Raw genomic sequence first — 26,816 nt, forward strand, 5'->3', positions numbered from 1 at the left:
CACAGATCACAGCTTCTCAGCATGTCCACATTCTAGCCTGAGCGCTTCTTTTTCATGGGATTCGGGAGCATTCTCCATCCTTCTAGCTACTTCATTAATTACAGGGAAATAATTTGTAGTATTCTAATCTTCACCACAGCTTGTAGAAGAATTTCAGCTCTTAGGCCTGGGGCTCTTCTTGTCCCCATCGCTCCTTTGCACCGGCTTTAGTGTCACTGTTGTGTTCTCCAGATGTCTTCACCCTTCCTTTTTTTTGTGGATTTGGGAGAGAGTTGGTGTTTGTAGGTTTATCTGTTCTCAAGTGCTATCGGGCGAGAAGATTTTGCAGAGTTCTGCAATGTTGAACGGCGGATCCCGTCCAGGCTCTGCGCGAGAGAATTGCTCGCTATGAGGGCGAGGTCCCCGCCGGCTCCATTTCGCGCCTTCTCTCCACGTGGGCGCCGCAGAGGAAAAGCCGCCGCCGCCCTGGCCCCTCTGTCTGCAGCACGGCTGCCCAGGAGCGGCCAAGGGAACCGAGTTCCTTGCGAGCCCTGCCAAGACAGCAGCGCCCTGGTCGCCAATTCCAGCCGCGCGTTCCCGGCCTCGTGGCCGCTCCCGGCGCTGGTGTCGGCCGCGTGGTTCCTCGCCGTGCCGGACGGGCCCGCAGCGCGGCCCTGCAGGCTCCACCAGGAAAGGAAAGGGAGCGGCGCCGCTCCTCGGAGAGCGCAGAGATCGAGAGCTTCTCGCAGCGTTTCTGCTGCTTAAAGACATTGGCATAGAGGCGTTACCAGCTTCTCTAATTGGTTTAGCAGCATGCCTCCTCTCAGAGCCAGACGGCAATTAGTTTTGCCAGGCCCAGGAGAAGCTTTCAGCAGCTCTTCCCAGAAAATCACTTCCGTGACTGGCCTTCTTCCTCTTCACCTAAAATGAAGCCCTATAAGACCTACCACGTTCATGAATTGCCGTCTCAGTTTTTATAACTTACTGGAGAGACTGGGGAACTAGTTGTGCACCAAAGGTTTTTACAGACTGGCAGGCTTGCATTTCATAAACATTTTCCAATGGGAGAGGGAGGAAGCATTCAAGAGTACTGTAATAGAACGTTTGGCATTGGTAAAGGATTGGTTGTACTTTTGGGTTAGTGATCTCTGTTCAAAATGGAAGGAGTATGGATCTCGGTCCCGTAGAGCCTTAGTTATGGCTTTAACTAACCTCAGATACCATGGAGTCTGCATTCATCAACTAAAATCTAGAACCTAAAATCTTTTGCCTCTTTTCTCCTCTTGGTAGAATATGGGCCTGTAATGCTCTTTGGATTTTAGCTCAGTCTTGTTGGACTCAGCATGTGATGCTCTTTTTTGTCTTGCCTGACTTCTCAGCTTGAATTGCCATATTCTCCTGGTTTGTTTTCCTTTAAATTTTTATTTCAGCAAATGTGGTGGTAGAGAGTTCAGATTTGCTGATGTTTTGTAATTCTGCAATATGTCGTTTCTCAATGTCTATTAGAGTGGTATTCAGTATAGATGGTATTATGATAAGTGGTAATATTGATACTTATTGTTTTTTTCTAGGACCTAAACGATGGGACCATATGTCAAGGAAAGATATTAAAACCTGGAAGAAACGATTTACGGTATTTAATAGTACAGTCCTACCATGCAGCCAGAATGCAGCAGTATTTCTTTGTGGATCGATAGATGGATCGATAGATAGATCGATAGATAGATCGATAGATAGATCGATAGATAGATCGATAGATAGATAGATAGATAGATAGGATTATATTCTAATCTTGCCATGCAATATAATATTTTCAGAGGTATTGAGGAGGTCATCATCTGCTTTAAAATAGAGTTGTAGGATAGTTGAAGGTGTTTCCGATGCATCTGGCTAAAATAGATGACAATTTATCAGTGGTTAGCACCACTTGTAAACCTGGAGAAATTTTTTCTTTCAATTGCTGTCTGTTGGGAGAGGGTATTTTTGGAACTCATCAGAATGCATTCCGTGCAGTTAATGCATTGAATCAATTTATCTTTGTTGTTTGATTCAGCAGGGTTTTCAGGTTTCATCTTTGGTTTCTGTATTTTTCCCCTGTGAAATAATGCCAGATTAATTAAAGAATCTTTGCAGTCTCACCGGTCAGTGTGTCAGGTAAACCCATGGCCTGTGTGGCGTGCCTTGGCAGTAACACAGAAGCTGTTCTGAGCCCCACAGAGTGAGGCCATGGTGAGGAATGCAATTCAGTCTGAGGCAGCATGAGTGGATTGATGGAGATCAAGAAGAGGCTGTATTTAGGGTTCCCTTTCCACTCCTGCTAATGCCTTGTGCACAGTCCACTAGGCATTGCCGCCCAGGTTTCCCAAGATAATCCATAAAAGACTGTGAGGGAAATTCTGTGTCTTAGCCTCTTATGTGGGTGCAGGTATGTTCTGGCAGTGACTTTACCAGCAATGGGAAGGGAAAAAGTGAATGATCAGGTAAGTTTTACGAGATACTTGTGGCTTTTCTGGTTAGGAGAGGGGAAACCTAAGAAAATGGAGTGGATTTGTAGTTGAGGGCTATAGCAAAGTAAATAAATATGATGGGTAAAATTAGTTTGCTATTCTTTGATTATTGTGACTTTTTTTTCTATTGCAGCGTATTAGTCGAAAGCGAAGGAGCACAGGTAGTGGTTTTTTTTAACAAAAAATCTATTGCAAAATGTCTTAATATTTTATGTCATTCATCTAAAAAGCTTTTATTTGGAGCATAAGAGGACAAAGCAGAGCCTAGCACCAGTCTTCCTCCACAGCACTGCCAAAAAACTTGTCCATACAGTGGTCAGATCCAGGCTTTGAATCAGCCTAAGAAATGCCAATGTAGAGATGGAAAATAAGAGTCTGGTACAAAAAGTTTCAGATGGTCCTGACCTTTACTTCCTCTTCTATTTGGCTAATGAGGCAAAGTCATTCAAAAATGTGGCTATAGTCTCTGATAAAACATGGATAGAAAGTTAGATATTGTTTTAAAGATACTGTATTTAAAGTTATTTAGAATAAATATTTTGCTCATCTTTAGAAATCTACTTCATGGTCTGAATATCCTAGAAGCTCTTACAGAAAGGAGTTTGCATGGTTGTCTTAAATGCTAGAAAGTCTTGATCTTTTTAATTTGAAATGTAGTGTACTCCATTTCAGATGACCTAGAAAGGCAGAAAAATGGGTAATATGTGTTTTTGCAGCTTCTGATGTTACTTGAGAAAAGTATTACTTTATTTCAAATTGTCCTAAGGAAGAACTTTCTAAGTATGAAAGTGTGGTGAATAACTTTCTTAGGAACAAAGTAAGCCTGCATTGATTTGTAATTTCCTATGTCTATTTATATATTCCTTAAAAAATAGAACATTGAAGATTTTTTCCAGCTTAAAAAAAGCATACATTGCTCTGGCTTTGTTTAATTGAAATACAAAGAAACATGAAAGCATTTGAACTGTCTGGTTTTGGTTGCTGTTAGCCTTAAAAAACCCCAAAAATCAAAGCAGCCCATACACCTTAAACCCTCAGCCCAAAACAGATACGTCTGACTATGGATTGTTAATGCTAATGTATTGATTTTATTTACTCTCTTATGTAGACCTAATTGTTTTAAATTAGGATACATAAAGGTTTGTGCTATGAAGTCTGAACATTAAACAAATACCTATCAATGGACCTCTCCCCTTAGAATAGAACTAGTGTTGTTTTTTTCCAAGTCACAATTGAGCATTTTGCTAGATTTAAGTTTTCCTATTTGGGTGGCATGTCCAGCATCCTCATCAAGTTGTACTGATTCAAATGTGACAGTCCTTTGAGTGGTGGGCTTTATTTTAATATATGGCAGCTCTCAATTAAGGAGGAGCAGGTATGTTAAATTTCAGCCTCCCAGAGAAGTGATATTTTGGTCATATATCAGCCGCATAAATTGACTTTTTTTCCTTGAGAGTTTTTTGCATACAAAATGGGCTTTGTGGTGTTTCGTAGACCTTGCTCAGTAAGGGATTTCAACTGGACGCTACTTTATTCTTCTAATGTCATCTGTTCCCAATCCAGATATGTTTGGATGAGGCATTCTGGCTTCTAAACAAATATGTTTTTGAGGAGGTGTTACAGTAGATTTTTGCAAAATCATGAGGATTAATTTCCAGAGAAGGTTACAACCTTAAGCCAGAGACTTCTAGTTACGTGCTTGCTGGATTTGAAGAGAGAGTGGTTTTATAGCCACTGGTTGGAAAATTGTGCTTTGAATAATTATCAGTGTTCTGCATCCAAACTTGGGAAAAACACAGCGGTTTGTATACAGGACTTGTCCTGTGCACTTTATTGGTTGTATACTTTATTTAATTACATAACAGAAGAAGGAATTAATTAACTCTCAGATGATAGCAGGTAGGGTTGACCACTGAGAAAAGTGTCAGACAAATTAGGGCTAGAACTGAAATTTCTTCAATTTCATGCAAAGAAGTTCAGAGTAATAGACTTACTTGGCAATAATCAAATGCTGAAGAGACAATTTTGAAAGCTGCTTGAGCCAACCAAGGATATTGCACTCTGCTGTAAAAGTAGCCCACACCATGCCAGAAGATATGCACAAGTGCCTTGAACATGAAGCACACAAAACCGGTTTTCTGCACTGTTCAACAGTGACAAAAAGTGTGCTGGAGTGCTTTGGTTTGTGTTTCATTATAGTGTGCTTGGCCAGAGGGAGTCAGAAAAAGAAACCAATTACTAGAGCCACTGATGATAGGATGTAAATAGAGGGAAAAAGAAAAGAAATTGAAAACAGAAATAGGCAGAGAGGGTGAGTATTATGAAAGTAATAGAACTTTTTTTTTTCCTCTCCCCTTCATGCTATGAAACATCAGAGAAGCAGAGCTGTGATTTTGAAGATGAGAACTCAGCAGTACACCAGGTATGGGTGCTGCATTGCATCTGTTTTGATGGAGTGTTGCAGGCCAGGCTGGGTGAGGCTTTGAGCAATCTGGCCATCACAGAGGGGGTTGGTTCTAGATGATTTTTAAGGTCCCTTCCAACCCCAACTGTCCTATGTCGGCCTCTTTGAGAAAATGTGTTTGTGGAGTCAAAAGCTAAGAAATCATTTCTGAGCAGGTGGTCCTGTGCCACGATATCTGCAGTGGTTTTCAGCTGTTTTATTAGGGTTTTTTTGAAGGGGGAGAGGGAGCAGTTGGATCTGGGCTCTTCACCATCAAGTGCCTTTTTAGTTAGGCAGTATGTGGGTCTAACTTCTTAGATTACTATTTGTAAAATCTGTGTGGTCTAGAATAGCTTCTTTTGACTCAAAGTAAGTTTGTGTATAGACTTGTTAATAAAGGTGGTGTGATTTAGTCACAATTTGTGGAATACACCTGCATTGGTTTCACTCCCACCACCCCCCAAAAACTGAGCAAGTAGTGAAAGCAGAAAATTCTATGGGCTAATGAATATGGTTTAAGCTACCAGGTATTAAAATTCCTTTCATGTGCTTTTAAGGAATCTTCTGAGAACTCTGGTGCAGATACATCTGATACAGGTGGGTTCTTTCATGTACTGCTTCTCTACCATTTATTGAAGTTTGTTGAGAGAATGGAAGATAGTGAGGTTTTGACCTTGTGCTCCCAAATAATTATTGGATTGCATTAATTAGTGGGAGCTGCCTTTGACTTTTTAAAAATATTTATACCTGGTATTATTCAACAGTTTGATTCTTGAGCAAATGAAAACTTGCAGTGTTTTTCATAGATGCAGCTGTGGCTGGGCAGTAGCCAGCAGTTAATGGCTGAAAGGGAAGTTGAACTAGAGTATGGATAGCTTGGGGTTTCCCTGTGCTGGTATTCAATTAGCTTGTTCATCCACATAGCTGCCTCTAAGGCTGGCCATTTCTTCCCCGTTGAGGGAAATGTTTCCTGCTGTCATTTGTGAGGATAGCTTCAAATAAGCATTTGAATGATGAAGTAATTTCTGCCAATTTAGAAAGCACGCCATTTTTCTCGGCCTGTTCAATGAAAACTAGGAAAAAAATTTCAGAGGCACCTGTAGCTTGGCTTCTGTAAGTTCCTTTGCCTTTTGCAATCATGGGACAAATGAGTGGAGTGCTTCAGACTCTGGTATTTTCATAGCAGCATCCAGTAAAATGATTATGAGCTTCTCCTCCTCCTCTTACGAATGGTCTGCGAAGCGTCTGGTGAGGATTTGTAGAAACCTCTGAGTTCCAGCTATCTCCAAGTCCTGTAAGATGTAGACATTAGATTCTTAGGGATATGGGATTGGATTTGTCACATGAAAACTTCAGTGCACTGTGGTGTTTGGGGTGTGTGGTGTTTTGGCTGATGGTAGTTAGGGTGAGTGTTTTCAGGGCGCTTTTTCCTTGTTTGGGTCTTGGTGGCTTTTTGATACATAAAAGCTTACCAATAGTTCTCACTAATTTAGGGGAAGAAATCAGTCTTTAGCTCTTTTTAACTAAAGTTTTAGTTTTGGCAGGTGTTCTCCATTTTTAGTATTCATATAGAATATTTCACACTTGTCAGGCAAGGCAGAATGTCTTCCAGGTATTATCCACTATTTTTGTGTTGAAAGTGTGCAAAGCTTGTCTCCAGCAGGTAAAAGTCAAGTGGAGCAGCTCTCACCTGGACCTGCAAGTCTGTCCTTAATAGGGAAAGTTATTAGGATTACCATTTCTTGCTTTTTCAATATTACCAGCACATTGAAGTTATGCTAAAATTAGATTTTGGAGGACTCACACGTAGAAGAGTTTTCCACTTGTATACAAATCAACTCATGCTCTGATGCAAGCTATTTGTTAATAATTTAGAATTGATGTGATGGGGTCAACCATTCCGTGAGACAGGAGTTGTTCCCTTTATTTGAAGAAGCACCCATTTCTGTAGCAGTCCAGTCTGTTCATGTGGATGAACATTTAGGAAGCAATGTGACAGGTTTGTGCCCAGTTGTGCTGGAGGAAGAAGATTGTATGGCAGAAAGAGAAATAGCAATTTAGGAGTAGTATGACGAGGCAGTGATGTGGTAGTACCGTAACCAAGATTTCTTTCACTCACGATTCCCAGGGTTATTCTCCTCTCCTTTTTCCTTCCCCCTGGTGAGTGCAGGGCAGTTCAGAAAGCAGGGCTGAAAATGCAGTCATGTATTTGATGCTCATGGACGACTGATTTTAGCTAATGATGAATTGGAAGGTCTGCCTACATCGAGGAAAACAATATTTTGTTGCATTTCATTCACCAAACGACCCACAGAATAGAATACCTAAAACTGAGTGACCAGAGCCTGTCTTGTTTTTTCGTATTCTCAAATCTGCCTTATTTCTCACTTTGTGAGTCCTGAGGTGGTCTTGGCAACAGGAAGCTACTAAGGGGAAGCGTGAGAGAAAATCCTGTTGGCATATTTAGGAATGTAGTGGGGATTGTGCATTAATGATTAATGAATCTTAGAGAGCCACAAAAGAAAGAGCTTTAAAAATGTTTCACTCCCTGAAATATTTAATATAAATTGTAAAGAACTGATGGCAAACAAGTTTTCTTAAGCCTCCTTTGCTCCGCTGCAGTCATTTATGGTGCCACAAACCATGCTTTCCAATTGGAATTGGAATGGAAATGCAATAGTTTAAAGTGATAGGGCAGAAAACTGTTTTCTAGAATGAAAACAGTTTGGCCAATAACTTGCACAGTACGTGTTTAAAACCATTTCTGTTTTGAGTTCAGCTCTGTTTGATTTAATATTTACCTTCAAATTGCAGGTGAAGAAGGTGGTGATGTAGCCTCCGTAGGAAGAAAATTTGAAGGAATTCATCTCAAGGTAAAACTTTGGGGTGTCTAATAGAATGTAGTGATTCAATAGAAGCTATTAACTATTTGAGTTGTTTACACCTGCCTGATGAGCTGATGCAGTCAGTGGAAGACTTGATATCATCTGCGTCTTAATGCACATTTTTGGCAAGTGAGGTGTTCAATAATTCATGTCACAGAGACCAGTGACAAGTGATGTTATTGTCTTGCTAATACCAGTGGGCCAGAGAAAGGCCTACAGTGTACTGCATCAGCAGGCAGCCCTGAGAAAGGCTTTTCTAGCTAAGGAAGAAGAGAAAGCAGATGGGTCTTAAGGTGAGAACGCTTATAAAAAGAATGGTTGTTCACTTGGGGGTCTAGCATATGTAGGCAACATGGTTTGAAGGAAATGGTAAATGAGCAATAATGGCTGCCATAACAAAAGCAGGCTGGAATCTTCTGCTGTTGCTTCCCAAAGTAGACCATGGTCAGGACTAGCCAGACTATTTACAGTGTTGAGGAAAAATATAACGTGCACTTTGTGTGTGCAGCCATTTTAATCCTGTGGTTTGTTTGCTCCAACCGCGGTGCCAAAAATGGGATTTACTTTCCTTACTTGTGTAGCACTGTGCTGGTGTCCACTCTCTGACAACAGCTAATGCAGTCTGCCTCAGGAAGTGACACTTGGACTAATGAATTGCCTTTTATTACAAAATTCTCTTAGGTTCTACATTGAGGGTTGTTGCAGAATAGACCTTAATTTGTATATGGCTTCCCCCGGGATGTTGGGAATACAAGTAGAGATTTGCAGCTGTCATTGTCAGAGCCTTGTAGCCATTTTTCTTTCTTTATTTGTTTGGGATTTTTGTTGGTTTTTATCAGAGGATCTTTAAGGCAGTGTTTGCTGTTCCCTGAATATTCTTGTTTATTATCCCTTTTTATATATCTTCACAGATAGTTCCTTCTATGCAATTATGGTTTTTTGTTGTTTTTTTTTTTTTGCTGGGGGGCATGTGGACAGGCAGATTTTTGCTTAAAATGTGTACATTAAAAATAACTTTATGCAGGTTGCATATTTCCTGATCTGAAGAACACTAGTTTGCAGTAAATCAGAATAATCAGTTTGGAGTTGGCTGTGCCAGTAAGTTCTATGTGTTTTAACAATTTTGTTTTCCTCTAAGAATCAGAATGTAGATGATGGACAAATCCTAAAGAAAAAAAGAGTTCCAGTTGATGTGATATTGCAAGGTGATGAGAGGAATTATCCCAAATGGATAACGGTAAGATATTTCTCCTATTCTAAGTTATTAGCTAGTTAGAATAAAATAAAAGCTCTTTACCTGGGTAGCAGTTAAATGCATTCTGACACAACTTCTCTGTGCTTCTCCCATTGTTCTTCTGCTTGATGTCTGTGTAGATATAGTAGGATCTGGGGGTTTTGAGAGCTATGAAATGTAAGAAATAGGGCAAATCTTTTAGAAATGTATTTTCCCTTTTTTTTTTTTTACTTTTATATGTTATTCTTGGAGCCCTGATGTGCAGGTTGATCTTTGAGCTGTCAGTTTTCTTAAAAGTCTAAGTCTTAGCTTTGTAGATGCTCAAATTAAAATAATTAGCTTTGTTTTGATTTGGGGAGCAAGGAAGGTCAGAGGTGAAGTGTCAGGATACAGCTTTTCTTTTCTGCTGGAGCTGCCAGAGATGTGTAGATTACTCAAGTGTGTGTGTGGATATATATCCATGGATAAATTCTTATATTTGGGGTAGGGATTAATACATGACATGTAATGTATAAGTTGAAAAAATGATGAATAGCTTTCCAAGAATAAACTAGTAACTCCTAAAACTTCCTACTGAAGCCTTAGACTAGATGTTTTCCATTTTGTCTGAACTTGGCTGAGCCCTTAAAGACCATAACTGTACATACCCAGAACAGCAAGTGGCAAGGAAGTCACAAGTAAGGTTGTGGTGATATGTTTAACATGCAAAAAGCTCAGAATGTTAGATTGTTCTTTTTCTTTTTATGTTTTTCAGATAACAACTCCAAGTTCGTCAAAAAGTCGTCGTTCACCTTTGCCAGGGCGAGAAGTACTTGGTACAATTAAGTCTTTTGTCTGTTGGTCAAATGTATTTCTCTAAAAAATTTGGATTCATTAATATTGCTTAGGAAAAGTGTTTCATTTTTGGGGAGGCATTTTCATAGAATTACTTGGTTGCTTTAATTACTGGCCAAAGGTTTTGACTGGCTTTTTGTAATATTTTCTGCTGGTATTCCACATTCAACATTTTTGATTCTTGAGCAAATGAAAACTTCCAATGTTTTTCTTGGTTTAGGCTATAGCTTGGAAGTACCCAGCATTATTGGCTGAAAGAGGAGTGGAAGTAAAGTATATGGTTAGCTTGGGGCTTATATATTCTGGTATTCAATTAGCTTGCTCATCTACTTAGCTGCCTGGGTGGCTGGCAATTTCTTCCCTGTTGATGGAAATGTTTCCTACTTTGATTTGTGAGGATGGCTGCAAATAAGCATTTGAATGATGAAATAATGTCTGACAGTTAAAAAAGCACAGCGTTTTTCTCAGCCTGCTCAATGATAGCTAGAAAAAGATTTCAGACGCACCTGTATCTCGGCTTGTGTAAGTTCCTTTGCCTTTTGCACTCGTGGGATAAATGAGTGAAGTGCTTCAGACTTACGGTATTTTCATAGCAGCATCCAGTAAAATGATTATGAGCTTCTTCTGCTCCTCCTCCTACCATACACCTGAGAGTAAGAACTCCTTAAAGCTTCAATGTTTGCATACTGTATGTGCTGACTTACTAAGCCATGCAAGTGTTGGCAGCTGCAGAATGTTTATGTGCGACGGATACTGTATTTTACTAAGCTTCACAAAGGCGTGTTGTTTCATATGTAGAGTTCAGTATAATACCAAGTGTTTACTCCTTGTGCACTTTTAGTTTATTGCATGCCCAATTTTAGACAAGACAATGGTTATTAGCAAGGTTCAGGGTAAAAAAATGGATAATGTATGGGTGACTTGTAGGTAGAATCAAAATGGAGCAGACTGAGAGGAAGCAAAGGGGTTGGTGGGCTTGAATGGATTGTGTCTTTTCGCGTCCGCTTAGTATTCTGAATACTGCTGTGATTAATTGCTGCTATGGCAAGCACCAGGGCGTAGTAGGTAGACAGTTTACTTAACTTTTCATTGAATGTTCCCATGTGGCTTACATGAATCCAAACCATGTGGGCCCATGACAATATTTATCCAGTTTTTCATGGTGATGGTTGATGGGTAATAGGGTAATAGTGTAGGAAATAGGGTAATAATGCTTATGGAAAGCTTATTGAGGGGAAACATGCTATTGTTTTAAAATAGATTCTATATAAATATGGGTTTGAGTGGGACTTGTGACTTAGTATCTTGGTGGCTTTTCTGGGAAATTAAATGTTTCTGGCAGGTTTTATTATCACTGAAATGAAGATTATGATACGTCAGGGCTTGGTGCTGGCTAAAAGCCAGTGCATCTACCAAAGAAAATCATTCTTTCTGTTCTGCTGTGGTTGAGCATAGGAAAGAAGAATTAAAAAGCTTGTGGGGTGAGATAAGGAATTGGAGAAAAACACTTTAAAAGGTATGAAGGAAATTTTATTTACAGAATCAAAAAGATGATAAGGAGAATTAAAACCTTTAGAATACTTTTACCTGCCCCGCCCACCATCCCCCACAATCCCCTGTCTTTTTTTATTTCTCACTGAGAGCATAGGAAGACAAAAGCATGGGGATTTTGGTGAGTGTGTGGCTTGTAAAACTCCTGTTTCAGTTCACTTAGGGAGAGGAGTCTCTTGCTATGTCATGGGGTCCTTTCTATGGGAGGGAATTTTCTGTGAACTTTTTAATGTGGTTTGAATTTTTACAGGTTGCAGTCACACCTGAAACCTGCTTTGACACGTGTCAACGGGCAGAGTAGTCTTCTCACAGCTGCCTTTTGCCCCTGGGCCGTTAGTTCATGGGCTGCAATTTTTAAGGATGAGCTGTTGTAGTATACCAGAGAGTGTCCTCTTCCTCTGTCTCTGAAAGCAAGGGTTGTTCTCCCTCTCTCTCTCTGCTCAGGCCTCTCACAGATCACAGCTTCTCAGCATGTCCACATTCTAGCCTGAGCGCTTCTTTTTCATGGGATTCAGGAGCATTCTCCATCCTTCTAGCTACTTCATTAATTACAGGGAAATAATTTGTAGTATTCTAATCTTCACCACAGCTTGTAGAAGAATTTCAGCTCTTAGGCCTGGGGCTCTTCTTGTCCCCATCGCTCCTTTGCACCGGCTTTAGTGTCACTGTTGTGTTCTCCAGATGTCTTCACCCTTCCTTTTTTTTGTGGATTTGGGAGAGAGTTGGTGTTTGTAGGTTCATCTGTTCTCAAGTGCTATCGGGCGAGAAGATTTTGCAGAGTTCTGCAATGTTGAACGGCGGATCCCGTCCAGGCTCTGCGCGAGAGAATTGCTCGCTATGAGGGCGAGGTCCCCGCCGGCTCCATTTCGCGCCTTCTCTCCACGTGGGCGCCGCAGAGGAAAAGCCGCCGCCGCCCTGGCCCCTCTGTCTGCAGCACGGCTGCCCAGGAGCGGCCAAGGGAACCGAGTTCCTTGCGAGCCCTGCCAAGACAGCAGCGCCCTGGTCGCCAATTCCAGCCGCGCGTTCCCGGCCTCGTGGCCGCTCCCGGCGCTGGTGTCGGCCGCGTGGTTCCTCGCCGTGCCGGACGGGCCCGCAGCGCGGCCCTGCAGGCTCCACCAGGAAAGGAAAGGGAGCGGCGCCGCTCCTCGGAGAGCGCAGAGATCGAGAGCTTCTCGCAGCGTTTCTGCTGCTTAAAGACATTGGCATAGAGGCGTTACCAGCTTCTCTAATTGGTTTAGCAGCATGCCTCCTCTCAGAGCCAGACGGCAATTAGTTTTGCCAGGCCCAGGAGAAGCTTTCAGCAGCTCTTCCCAGAAAATCACTTCCGTGACTGGCCTTCTTCCTCTTCACCTAAAATGAAGCCCTATAAGACCTACCACGTTCATGAATTGCCGTCTCAGTTTTTATAACTTACTGGAGAGACTGGGGAACTAGTTGTGCACCAAAGGTTTTTACAGACTGGCAGGCTTGCATTTCATAAACATTTTCCAATGGGAGAGGGAGGAAGCATTCAAGAGTACTGTAATAGAACGTTTGGCATTGGTAAAGGATTGGTTGTACTTTTGGGTTAGTGATCTCTGTTCAAAATGGAAGGAGTATGGATCTCGGTCCCGTAGAGCCTTAGTTATGGCTTTAACTAACCTCAGATACCATGGAGTCTGCATTCATCAACTAAAATCTAGAACCTAAAATCTTTTGCCTCTTTTCTCCTCTTGGTAGAATATGGGCCTGTAATGCTCTTTGGATTTTAGCTCAGTCTTGTTGGACTCAGCATGTGATGCTCTTTTTTGTCTTGCCTGACTTCTCAGCTTGAATTGCCATATTCTCCTGGTTTGTTTTCCTTTAAATTTTTATTTCAGCAAATGTGGTGGCAGACAGTTCAGGTTTGCTGATGTTTTGTAATTCTGCAATATGTCGTTCCTGAATGTTTGTTAGAGTGATATTCAGTATAGATGGTATTATGATAAGTGGTAATATTATTACTTGTGGTTTTTTTCTAGGACCTAAACGATGTGAACTTATGTCAAGGAAAGATGTTACAACTGGGAAGAAAGGATTTACGGTATTTAATAGTACAGTCCTACCATGCAGCCAGAATGCAGCAGTATTTCTTTGTGGATAGATAGATGGATAGATAGATGGATAGATAGATGGATAGATAGATAGATCGATAGATAGATCGATAGATAGATCGATAGATAGGATTATATTCTAATCTTGCCATGCAATATAATATTTTCAGAGGTATTGAGGAGGTCATCATCTGCTTTAAAATAGAGTTGTAGGATAGTTGAAGGTGTTTCCGATGCATCTGGCTAAAATAGATGACAATTTATCAGTGGTTAGCACCACTTGTAAACCTGGAGAAATTTTTTCTTTCAATTGCTGTCTGTTGGGAGAGGGTATTTTTGGAACTCATCAGAATGCATTCCGTGCAGTTAATGCATTGAATCAATTTATCTTTGTTGTTTGATTCAGCAGGGTTTTCAGGTTTCATCTTTGGTTTCTGTATTTTTCCCCTGTGAAATAATGCCAGATTAATTAAAGAATCTTTGCAGTCTCACCGGTCAGTGTGTCAGGTAAACCCATGGCCTGTGTGGCGTGCCTTGGCAGTAACACAGAAGCTGTTCTGAGCCCCACAGAGTGAGGCCATGGTGAGGAATGCAATTCGGTCTGAGGCAGCATGAGTGGATTGATGGAGACCAAGAAGAGGCTGTATTTAGGGTTCCCTTTCCACTCCTGCTAATGCCTTGTGCACAGTCCACTAGGCATTGCCGCCCAGGTTTCCCAAGATAATCCATAAAAGACTGTGAGGGAAATTCTGTGTCTTAGCCTCTTATGTGGGTGCAGGTATGTTCTGGCAGTGACTTTACCAGCAATGGGAAGGGAAAAAGTGAATGATCAGGTAAGTTTTACGAGATACTTGTGGCTTTTCTGGTTAGGAGAGGGGAACCTAAGAAAATGGAGTGGATTTGTAGTTGAGGGCTATACCAAAGTAAATAAATATGATGGGTAAAATTAGTTTGCTATTCTTTGATTATTGTGACTTTTTTTTCTATTGCAGCGTATTAGTCGAAAGCGAAGGAGCACAGGTAGTGTTTTTTTTTAACAAAAAATCTATTGCAAAATATCTTAATATTTTATGTCATTCATCTAAAAAGCTTTTATTTGGAGCACAAGAGGACAAAGCAGAGCCTAGCACCAGTCTTCCTCCACAGCACTGCCAAAAAACTTGTCCATACAGTGGTCAGATCCAGGCTTTGAATCAGCCTAAGAAATGCCAATGTAGAGATGGAAAATAAGGGTCTGGTACAAAAAGTTTCAGATGGTCCTGACCTTTACTTCCTCTTCTATTTGGCTAATGAGGCAAAGTCATTCAAAAATGTGGCTATAGTCTCTGATAAAACATGGATAGAAAGTTAGATATTGTTTCAAAGATACTGTATTTAAAGTTATTTAGAATAAATATTTTGCTAATCTTTAGAAATCTACTTCATGGTCTGAATATCCTAGAAGCTCTTACAGAAAGGAGTTTGCATGGTTGTCTTAAATGCTAGAAAGTCTTGATCTTTTTAATTTGAAATGTAGTGTACTCCATTTCAGATGACCTAGAAAGGCAGAAAAATGGGTAATATGTGTTTTTGCAGCTTCTGATGTTACTTGAGAAAAGTATTACTTTATTTCAAATTGTCCTAAGGAAGAACTTTCTAAGTATGAAAGTGTGGTGAATAACTTTCTTAGGAACAAAGTAAGCCTGCATTGATTTGTAATTTCCTATGTCTATTTATATATTCCTTAAAAAATAGAACATTGAAGATTTTTTCCAGCTTAAAAAAAGCATACATTGCTCTGGCTTTGTTTAATTGAAATACAAAGAAACATGAAAGCATTTGAACTGTCTGGTTTTGGTTGCTGTTAGCCTTAAAAAACCCCAAAAATCAAAGCAGCCCATACACCTTAAACCCTCAGCCCAAAACAGATACGTCTGACTATGGATTGTTAATGCTAATGTATTGATTTTATTTACTCTCTTATGTAGACCTAATTGTTTTAAATTAGGATACATAAAGGTTTGTGCTATGAAGTCTGAACATTAAACAAATACCTATCAATGGACCTCTCCCCTTAGAATAGAACTAGTGTTGTTTTTTTCCAAGTCACAATTGAGCATTTTGCTAGATTTAAGTTTTCCTATTTGGGTGGCATGTCCAGCATCCTCATCAAGTTGTACTGATTCAAATGTGACAGTCCTTTGAGTGGTGGGCTTTATTTTAATATATGGCAGCTCTCAATTAAGGAGGAGCAGGTATGTTAAATTTCAGCCTCCCAGAGAAGTGATATTTTGGTCATATATCAGCCGCATAAATTGACTTTTTTTCCTTGAGAGTTTTTTGCATACAAAATGGGCTTTGTGGTGTTTCGTAGACCTTGCTCAGTAAGGGATTTCAACTGGACGCTACTTTATTCTTCTAATGTCATCTGTTCCCAATCCAGATATGTTTGGATGAGGCATTCTGGCTTCTAAACAAATATGTTTTTGAGGAGGTGTTACAGTAGATTTTTGCAAAATCATGAGGATTAATTTCCAGAGAAGGTTACAACCTTAAGCCAGAGACTTCTAGTTACGTGCTTGCTGGATTTGAAGAGAGAGTGGTTTTATAGCCACTGGTTGGAAAATTGTGCTTTGAATAATTATCAGTGTTCTGCATCCAAACTTGGGAAAAACACAGCGGTTTGTATACAGGACTTGTCCTGTGCACTTTATTGGTTGTATACTTTATTTAATTACATAACAGAAGAAGGAATTAATTAACTCTCAGATGATAGCAGGTAGGGTTGACCACTGAGAAAAGTGTCAGACAAATTAGGGCTAGAACTGAAATTTCTTCAATTTCATGCAAAGAAGTTCAGAGTAATAGACTTACTTGGCAATAATCAAATGCTGAAGAGACAATTTTGAAAGCTGCTTGAGCCAACCAAGGATATTGCACTCTGCTGTAAAAGTAGCCCACACCATGCCAGAAGATATGCACAAGTGCCTTGAACATGAAGCACACAAAACCGGTTTTCTGCACTGTTCAACAGTGACAAAAAGTGTGCTGGAGTGCTTTGGTTTGTGTTTCATTATAGTGTGCTTGGCCAGAGGGAGTCAGAAAAAGAAACCAATTACTAGAGCCACTGATGATAGGATGTAAATAGAGGGAAAAAGAAAAGAAATTGAAAACAGAAATAGGCAGAGAGGGTGAGTATTATGAAAGTAATAGAACTTTTTTTTTTCCTCTCCCCTTCATGCTATGAAACATCAGAGAAGCAGAGCTGTGATTTTGAAGATGAGAACTCAGCAGTACACCAGGTATGGGTGCTGCATTGCATCTGTTTTGATGGAGTGTTGCAGGCCAGGCTGGGTGAGGCTTTGAGCAATCTGGCCATCACAGAGGGGGTTGGTTCTAGATGATTTTTAAGGTCCCTTCCAACCCCAACTGTCCTATGTCGGCCTCTTTGAGAAAATGTGTTTGTGGAGTCAAAAGCTAAGAAATCATTTCTGAGCAGGTGGTCCTGTGCCACGATATCTGCAGTGGTTTTCAGCTGTTTTATTAGGGTTTTTTTGAAGGGGGAGAGGGAGCAGTTGGATCTGGGCTCTTCACCATCAAGTGCCTTTTTAGTTAGGCAGTATGTGGGTCTAACTTCTTAGATTACTATTTGTAAAATCTGTGTGGTCTAGAATAGCTTCTTTTGACTCAAAGTAAGTTTGTGTATAGACTTGTTAATAAAGGTGGTGTGATTTAGTCACAATTTGTGGAATACACCTGCATTGGTTTCACTCCCACCACCCCCCAAAAACTGAGCAAGTAGTGAAAGCAGAAAATTCTATGGGCTAATGAATATGGTTTAAGCTACCAGGTATTAAAATTCCTTTCATGTGCTTTTAAGGAATCTTCTGAGAACTCTGGTGCAGATACATCTGATACAGGTGGGTTCTTTCATGTACTGCTTCTCTACCATTTATTGAAGTTTGTTGAGAGAATGGAAGATAGTGAGGTTTTGACCTTGTGCTCCCAAATAATTATTGGATTGCATTAATTAGTGGGAGCTGCCTTTGACTTTTTAAAAATATTTATACCTGGTATTATTCAACAGTTTGATTCTTGAGCAAATGAAAACTTGCAGTGTTTTTCATAGATGCAGCTGTGGCTGGGCAGTAGCCAGCAGTTAATGGCTGAAAGGGAAGTTGAACTAGAGTATGGATAGCTTGGGGTTTCCCTGTGCTGGTATTCAATTAGCTTGTTCATCCACATAGCTGCCTCTAAGGCTGGCCATTTCTTCCCCGTTGAGGGAAATGTTTCCTGCTGTCATTTGTGAGGATAGCTTCAAATAAGCATTTGAATGATGAAGTAATTTCTGCCAATTTAGAAAGCACGCCATTTTTCTCGGCCTGTTCAATGAAAACTAGGAAAAAAATTTCAGAGGCACCTGTAGCTTGGCTTCTGTAAGTTCCTTTGCCTTTTGCAATCATGGGACAAATGAGTGGAGTGCTTCAGACTCTGGTATTTTCATAGCAGCATCCAGTAAAATGATTATGAGCTTCTCCTCCTCCTCTTACGAATGGTCTGCGAAGCGTCTGGTGAGGATTTGTAGAAACCTCTGAGTTCCAGCTATCTCCAAGTCCTGTAAGATGTAGACATTAGATTCTTAGGGATATGGGATTGGATTTGTCACATGAAAACTTCAGTGCACTGTGGTGTTTGGGGTGTGTGGTGTTTTGGCTGATGGTAGTTAGGGTGAGTGTTTTCAGGGCGCTTTTTCCTTGTTTGGGTCTTGGTGGCTTTTTGATACATAAAAGCTTACCAATAGTTCTCACTAATTTAGGGGAAGAAATCAGTCTTTAGCTCTTTTTAACTAAAGTTTTAGTTTTGGCAGGTGTTCTCCATTTTTAGTATTCATATAGAATATTTCACACTTGTCAGGCAAGGCAGAATGTCTTCCAGGTATTATCCACTATTTTTGTGTTGAAAGTGTGCAAAGCTTGTCTCCAGCAGGTAAAAGTCAAGTGGAGCAGCTCTCACCTGGACCTGCAAGTCTGTCCTTAATAGGGAAAGTTATTAGGATTACCATTTCTTGCTTTTTCAATATTACCAGCACATTGAAGTTATGCTAAAATTAGATTTTGGAGGACTCACACGTAGAAGAGTTTTCCACTTGTATACAAATCAACTCATGCTCTGATGCAAGCTATTTGTTAATAATTTAGAATTGATGTGATGGGGTCAACCATTCCGTGAGACAGGAGTTGTTCCCTTTATTTGAAGAAGCACCCATTTCTGTAGCAGTCCAGTCTGTTCATGTGGATGAACATTTAGGAAGCAATGTGACAGGTTTGTGCCCAGTTGTGCTGGAGGAAGAAGATTGTATGGCAGAAAGAGAAATAGCAATTTAGGAGTAGTATGACGAGGCAGTGATGTGGTAGTACCGTAACCAAGATTTCTTTCACTCACGATTCCCAGGGTTATTCTCCTCTCCTTTTTCCTTCCCCCTGGTGAGTGCAGGGCAGTTCAGAAAGCAGGGCTGAAAATGCAGTCATGTATTTGATGCTCATGGACGACTGATTTTAGCTAATGATGAATTGGAAGGTCTGCCTACATCGAGGAAAACAATATTTTGTTGCATTTCATTCACCAAACGACCCACAGAATAGAATACCTAAAACTGAGTGACCAGAGCCTGTCTTGTTTTTTCGTATTCTCAAATCTGCCTTATTTCTCACTTTGTGAGTCCTGAGGTGGTCTTGGCAACAGGAAGCTACTAAGGGGAAGCGTGAGAGAAAATCCTGTTGGCATATTTAGGAATGTAGTGGGGATTGTGCATTAATGATTAATGAATCTTAGAGAGCCACAAAAGAAAGAGCTTTAAAAATGTTTCACTCCCTGAAATATTTAATATAAATTGTAAAGAACTGATGGCAAACAAGTTTTCTTAAGCCTCCTTTGCTCCGCTGCAGTCATTTATGGTGCCACAAACCATGCTTTCCAATTGGAATTGGAATGGAAATGCAATAGTTTAAAGTGATAGGGCAGAAAACTGTTTTCTAGAATGAAAACAGTTTGGCCAATAACTTGCACAGTACGTGTTTAAAACCATTTCTGTTTTGAGTTCAGCTCTGTTTGATTTAATATTTACCTTCAAATTGCAGGTGAAGAAGGTGGTGATGTAGCCTCCGTAGGAAGAAAATTTGAAGGAATTCATCTCAAGGTAAAACTTTGGGGTGTCTAATAGAATGTAGTGATTCAATAGAAGCTATTAACTATTTGAGTTGTTTACACCTGCCTGATGAGCTGATGCAGTCAGTGGAAGACTTGATATCATCTGCGTCTTAATGCACATTTTTGGCAAGTGAGGTGTTCAATAATTCATGTCACAGAGACCAGTGACAAGTGATGTTATTGTCTTGCTAATACCAGTGGGCCAGAGAAAGGCCTACAGTGTACTGCATCAGCAGGCAGCCCTGAGAAAGGCTTTTCTAGCTAAGGAAGAAGAGAAAGCAGATGGGTCTTAAGGTGAGAACGCTTATAAAAAGAATGGTTGTTCACTTGGGGGTCTAGCATATGTAGGCAACATGGTTTGAAGGAAATGGTAAATGAGCAATAATGGCTGCCATAACAAAAGCAGGCTGGAATCTTCTGCTGTTGCTTCCCAAAGTAGACCATGGTCAGGACTAGCCAGACTATTTACAGTGTTGAGGAAAAATATAACGTGCACTTTGTGTGTGCAGCCATTTTAATCCTGTGGTTTGTTTGCTCCAACCGCGGTGCCAAAAATGGGATTTACTTTCCTTACTTGTGTAGCACTGTGCTGGTGTCCACTCTCTGACAACAGCTAATGCAGTCTGCCTCAGGAAGTGACACTTGGACTAATGAATTGCCTTTTATTACAAAATTCTCTTAGGTTCTACATTGAGGGTTGTTGCAGAATAGACCTTAATTTGTATATGGCTTCCCCCGGGATGTTGGGAATACAAGTAGAGATTTGCAGCTGTCATTGTCAGAGCCTTGTAGCCATTTTTCTTTCTTTATTTGTTTGGGATTTTTGTTGGTTTTTATCAGAGGATCTTTAAGGCAGTGTTTGCTGTTCCCTGAATATTCTTGTTTATTATCCCTTTTTATATATCTTCACAGATAGTTCCTTCTATGCAATTATGGTTTTTTGTTGTTTTTTTTTTTTTGCTGGGGGGCATGTGGACAGGCAGATTTTTGCTTAAAATGTGTACATTAAAAATAACTTTATGCAGGTTGCATATTTCCTGATCTGAAGAACACTAGTTTGCAGTAAATCAGAATAATCAGTTTGGAGTTGGCTGTGCCAGTAAGTTCTATGTGTTTTAACAATTTTGTTTTCCTCTAAGAATCAGAATGTAGATGATGGACAAATCCTAAAGAAAAAAAGAGTTCCAGTTGATGTGATATTGCAAGGTGATGAGAGGAATTATCCCAAATGGATAACGGTAAGATATTTCTCCTATTCTAAGTTATTAGCTAGTTAGAATAAAATAAAAGCTCTTTACCTGGGTAGCAGTTAAATGCATTCTGACACAACTTCTCTGTGCTTCTCCCATTGTTCTTCTGCTTGATGTCTGTGTAGATATAGTAGGATCTGGGGGTTTTGAGAGCTATGAAATGTAAGAAATAGGGCAAATCTTTTAGAAATGTATTTTCCCTTTTTTTTTTTTTACTTTTATATGTTATTCTTGGAGCCCTGATGTGCAGGTTGATCTTTGAGCTGTCAGTTTTCTTAAAAGTCTAAGTCTTAGCTTTGTAGATGCTCAAATTAAAATAATTAGCTTTGTTTTGATTTGGGGAGCAAGGAAGGTCAGAGGTGAAGTGTCAGGATACAGCTTTTCTTTTCTGCTGGAGCTGCCAGAGATGTGTAGATTACTCAAGTGTGTGTGTGGATATATATCCATGGATAAATTCTTATATTTGGGGTAGGGATTAATACATGACATGTAATGTATAAGTTGAAAAAATGATGAATAGCTTTCCAAGAATAAACTAGTAACTCCTAAAACTTCCTACTGAAGCCTTAGACTAGATGTTTTCCATTTTGTCTGAACTTGGCTGAGCCCTTAAAGACCATAACTGTACATACCCAGAACAGCAAGTGGCAAGGAAGTCACAAGTAAGGTTGTGGTGATATGTTTAACATGCAAAAAGCTCAGAATGTTAGATTGTTCTTTTTCTTTTTATGTTTTTCAGATAACAACTCCAAGTTCGTCAAAAAGTCGTCGTTCACCTTTGCCAGGGCGAGAAGTACTTGGTACAATTAAGTCTTTTGTCTGTTGGTCAAATGTATTTCTCTAAAAAATTTGGATTCATTAATATTGCTTAGGAAAAGTGTTTCATTTTTGGGGAGGCATTTTCATAGAATTACTTGGTTGCTTTAATTACTGGCCAAAGGTTTTGACTGGCTTTTTGTAATATTTTCTGCTGGTATTCCACATTCAACATTTTTGATTCTTGAGCAAATGAAAACTTCCAATGTTTTTCTTGGTTTAGGCTATAGCTTGGAAGTACCCAGCATTATTGGCTGAAAGAGGAGTGGAAGTAAAGTATATGGTTAGCTTGGGGCTTATATATTCTGGTATTCAATTAGCTTGCTCATCTACTTAGCTGCCTGGGTGGCTGGCAATTTCTTCCCTGTTGATGGAAATGTTTCCTACTTTGATTTGTGAGGATGGCTGCAAATAAGCATTTGAATGATGAAATAATGTCTGACAGTTAAAAAAGCACAGCGTTTTTCTCAGCCTGCTCAATGATAGCTAGAAAAAGATTTCAGACGCACCTGTATCTCGGCTTGTGTAAGTTCCTTTGCCTTTTGCACTCGTGGGATAAATGAGTGAAGTGCTTCAGACTTACGGTATTTTCATAGCAGCATCCAGTAAAATGATTATGAGCTTCTTCTGCTCCTCCTCCTACCATACACCTGAGAGTAAGAACTCCTTAAAGCTTCAATGTTTGCATACTGTATGTGCTGACTTACTAAGCCATGCAAGTGTTGGCAGCTGCAGAATGTTTATGTGCGACGGATACTGTATTTTACTAAGCTTCACAAAGGCGTGTTGTTTCATATGTAGAGTTCAGTATAATACCAAGTGTTTACTCCTTGTGCACTTTTAGTTTATTGCATGCCCAATTTTAGACAAGACAATGGTTATTAGCAAGGTTCAGGGTAAAAAAATGGATAATGTATGGGTGACTTGTAGGTAGAATCAAAATGGAGCAGACTGAGAGGAAGCAAAGGGGTTGGTGGGCTTGAATGGATTGTGTCTTTTCGCGTCCGCTTAGTATTCTGAATACTGCTGTGATTAATTGCTGCTATGGCAAGCACCAGGGCGTAGTAGGTAGACAGTTTACTTAACTTTTCATTGAATGTTCCCATGTGGCTTACATGAATCCAAACCATGTGGGCCCATGACAATATTTATCCAGTTTTTCATGGTGATGGTTGATGGGTAATAGGGTAATAGTGTAGGAAATAGGGTAATAATGCTTATGGAAAGCTTATTGAGGGGAAACATGCTATTGTTTTAAAATAGATTCTATATAAATATGGGTTTGAGTGGGACTTGTGACTTAGTATCTTGGTGGCTTTTCTGGGAAATTAAATGTTTCTGGCAGGTTTTATTATCACTGAAATGAAGATTATGATACGTCAGGGCTTGGTGCTGGCTAAAAGCCAGTGCATCTACCAAAGAAAATCATTCTTTCTGTTCTGCTGTGGTTGAGCATAGGAAAGAAGAATTAAAAAGCTTGTGGGGTGAGATAAGGAATTGGAGAAAAACACTTTAAAAGGTATGAAGGAAATTTTATTTACAGAATCAAAAAGATGATAAGGAGAATTAAAACCTTTAGAATACTTTTACCTGCCCCGCCCACCATCCCCCACAATCCCCTGTCTTTTTTTATTTCTCACTGAGAGCATAGGAAGACAAAAGCATGGGGATTTTGGTGAGTGTGTGGCTTGTAAAACTCCTGTTTCAGTTCACTTAGGGAGAGGAGTCTCTTGCTATGTCATGGGGTCCTTTCTATGGGAGGGAATTTTCTGTGAACTTTTTAATGTGGTTTGAATTTTTACAGGTTGCAGTCACACCTGAAACCTGCTTTGACACGTGTCAACGGGCAGAGTAGTCTTCTCACAGCTGCCTTTTGCCCCTGGGCCGTTAGTTCATGGGCTGCAATTTTTAAGGATGAGCTGTTGTAGTATACCAGAGAGTGTCCTCTTCCTCTGTCTCTGAAAGCAAGGGTTGTTCTCCCTCTCTCTCTCTGCTCAGGCCTCTCACAGATCACAGCTTCTCAGCATGTCCACATTCTAGCCTGAGCGCTTCTTTTTCATGGGATTCAGGAGCATTCTCCATCCTTCTAGCTACTTCATTAATTACAGGGAAATAATTTGTAGTATTCTAATCTTCACCACAGCTTGTAGAAGAATTTCAGCTCTTAGGCCTGGGGCTCTTCTTGTCCCCATCGCTCCTTTGCACCGGCTTTAGTGTCACTGTTGTGTTCTCCAGATGTCTTCACCCTTCCTTTTTTTTGTGGATTTGGGAGAGAGTTGGTGTTTGTAGGTTCATCTGTTCTCAAGTGCTATCGGGCGAGAAGATTTTGCAGAGTTCTGCAATGTTGAACGGCGGATCCCGTCCAGGCTCTGCGCGAGAGAATTGCTCGCTATGAGGGCGAGGTCCCCGCCGGCTCCATTTCGCGCCTTCTCTCCACGTGGGCGCCGCAGAGGAAAAGCCGCCGCCGCCCTGGCCCCTCTGTCTGCAGCACGGCTGCCCAGGAGCGGCCAAGGGAACCGAGTTCCTTGCGAGCCCTGCCAAGACAGCAGCGCCCTGGTCGCCAATTCCAGCCGCGCGTTCCCGGCCTCGTGGCCGCTCCCGGCGCTGGTGTCGGCCGCGTGGTTCCTCGCCGTGCCGGACGGGCCCGCAGCGCGGCCCTGCAGGCTCCACCAGGAAAGGAAAGGGAGCGGCGCCGCTCCTCGGAGAGCGCAGAGATCGAGAGCTTCTCGCAGCGTTTCTGCTGCTTAAAGACATTGGCATAGAGGCGTTACCAGCTTCTCTAATTGGTTTAGCAGCATGCCTCCTCTCAGAGCCAGACGGCAATTAGTTTTGCCAGGCCCAGGAGAAGCTTTCAGCAGCTCTTCCCAGAAAATCACTTCCGTGACTGGCCTTCTTCCTCTTCACCTAAAATGAAGCCCTATAAGACCTACCACGTTCATGAATTGCCGTCTCAGTTTTTATAACTTACTGGAGAGACTGGGGAACTAGTTGTGCACCAAAGGTTTTTACAGACTGGCAGGCTTGCATTTCATAAACATTTTCCAATGGGAGAGGGAGGAAGCATTCAAGAGTACTGTAATAGAACGTTTGGCATTGGTAAAGGATTGGTTGTACTTTTGGGTTAGTGATCTCTGTTCAAAATGGAAGGAGTATGGATCTCGGTCCCGTAGAGCCTTAGTTATGGCTTTAACTAACCTCAGATACCATGGAGTCTGCATTCATCAACTAAAATCTAGAACCTAAAATCTTTTGCCTCTTTTCTCCTCTTGGTAGAATATGGGCCTGTAATGCTCTTTGGATTTTAGCTCAGTCTTGTTGGACTCAGCATGTGATGCTCTTTTTTGTCTTGCCTGACTTCTCAGCTTGAATTGCCATATTCTCCTGGTTTGTTTTCCTTTAAATTTTTATTTCAGCAAATGTGGTGGCAGACAGTTCAGGTTTGCTGATGTTTTGTTATTCTGCAATATGTCATTTCTCAATGTCTATTAGACTGGTATTCAGTATAGATGGTATTATGATAAGTGGTAATATTATTACTTGTGGTTTTTTTCTAGGACCTAAACGATGTGAACTTATGTCAAGGAAAGATGTTACAACCGGGAAGAAAGGATTTACGGTATTTAATAGTACAGTCCTACCATGCAGCCAGAATGCAGCAGTATTTCTTTGTGGATAGATAGATGGATAGATAGATAGATCGATAGATAGATCGATAGATAGATCGATAGATAGGATTATATTCTAATCTTGCCATGCAATATAATATTTTCAGAGGTATTGAGGAGGTCATCATCTGCTTTAAAATAGAGTTGTAGGATAGTTGAAGGTGTTTCCGATGCATCTGGCTAAAATAGATGACAATTTATCAGTGGTTAGCACCACTTGTAAACCTGGAGAAATTTTTTCTTTCAATTGCTGTCTGTTGGGAGAGGGTATTTTTGGAACTCATCAGAATGCATTCCGTGCAGTTAATGCATTGAATCAATTTATCTTTGTTGTTTGATTCAGCAGGGTTTTCTGGTTTCATCTTTGGTTTCTGTATTTTTTCCCCTGTGAAATAATGCCAGATTAATTAAAGAATCTTTGCCAGTCTCACTGGTCAGTGTGTCAGGTAAACCCATGGCCTGTGTGGCGTGCCTTGGCAGTAACACAGAAGCTGTTCTGAGCCCCACAGAGTGAGGCCATGGTGAGGAATGCAATTCGGTCTGAGGCAGCATGAGTGGATTGATGGAGACCAAGAAGAGGCTGTATTTAGGGTTCCCTTTCCACTCCTGCTAATGCCTTGTGCACAGTCCACTAGGCATTGCCGCCCAGGTTTCCCAAGATAATCCATAAAAGACTGTGAGGGAAATTCTGTGTCTTAGCCTCTTATGTGGGTGCAGGTATGTTCTGGCAGTGACTTTACCAGCAATGGGAAGGGAAAAAGTGAATGATCAGGTAAGTTTTACGAGATACTTGTGGCTTTTCTGGTTAGGAGAGGGGAACCTAAGAAAATGGAGTGGATTTGTAGTTGAGTGCTATACCAAAGTAAATAAATATGATGGGTAAAATTAGTTTGCTATTCTTTGATTATTGTGACTTTTTTTTCTATTGCAGCGTATTAGTCGAAAGCGAAGGAGCACAGGTAGTGTTTTTTTTTAACAAAAAATCTATTGCAAAATATCTTAATATTTTATGTCATTCATCTAAAAAGCTTTTATTTGGAGCACAAGAGGACAAAGCAGAGCCTAGCACCAGTCTTCCTCCACAGCACTGCCAAAAAACTTGTCCATACAGTGGTCAGATCCAGGCTTTGAATCAGCCTAAGAAATGCCAATGTAGAGATGGAAAATAAGGGTCTGGTACAAAAAGTTTCAGATGGTCCTGACCTTTACTTCCTCTTCTATTTGGCTAATGAGGCAAAGTCATTCAAAAATGTGGCTATAGTCTCTGATAAAACATGGATAGAAAGTTAGATATTGTTTCAAAGATACTGTATTTAAAGTTATTTAGAATAAATATTTTGCTAATCTTTAGAAATCTACTTCATGGTCTGAATATCCTAGAAGCTCTTACAGAA

At 40.5% G+C, this 26,816-nt stretch overlaps 1 protein-coding gene across 1 annotated transcript in view; it reads left to right on the plus strand.

Moving 5' to 3' along the window:
* The window catches only part of HJURP (Holliday junction recognition protein), a 66,660-nt gene that overhangs the window by 14,858 nt on the left and 24,986 nt on the right, over nt 1-26,816 (plus strand). The window contains exons 11-26 of the mRNA XM_074536209.1: nt 1,551-1,612; nt 2,620-2,647; nt 4,862-4,908; nt 5,487-5,526; nt 7,744-7,802; nt 8,953-9,051; nt 9,803-9,863; nt 13,434-13,495; nt 14,498-14,525; nt 16,740-16,786; nt 17,365-17,404; nt 19,622-19,680; nt 20,831-20,929; nt 21,681-21,741; nt 25,312-25,373; nt 26,354-26,381. Of these exons, the coding sequence (XP_074392310.1) occupies nt 1,551-1,612; nt 2,620-2,647; nt 4,862-4,908; nt 5,487-5,526; nt 7,744-7,802; nt 8,953-9,051; nt 9,803-9,863; nt 13,434-13,495; nt 14,498-14,525; nt 16,740-16,786; nt 17,365-17,404; nt 19,622-19,680; nt 20,831-20,929; nt 21,681-21,741; nt 25,312-25,373; nt 26,354-26,381 (882 nt within the window). The remainder of the gene's footprint in view (nt 1-1,550; nt 1,613-2,619; nt 2,648-4,861; nt 4,909-5,486; nt 5,527-7,743; nt 7,803-8,952; nt 9,052-9,802; nt 9,864-13,433; nt 13,496-14,497; nt 14,526-16,739; nt 16,787-17,364; nt 17,405-19,621; nt 19,681-20,830; nt 20,930-21,680; nt 21,742-25,311; nt 25,374-26,353; nt 26,382-26,816) is intronic.

Source organism: Zonotrichia albicollis, chromosome 2 (assembly GCF_047830755.1).
Source record: "Zonotrichia albicollis isolate bZonAlb1 chromosome 2, bZonAlb1.hap1, whole genome shotgun sequence".
Classification (NCBI taxonomy): domain Eukaryota; kingdom Metazoa; phylum Chordata; class Aves; order Passeriformes; family Passerellidae; genus Zonotrichia; species Zonotrichia albicollis.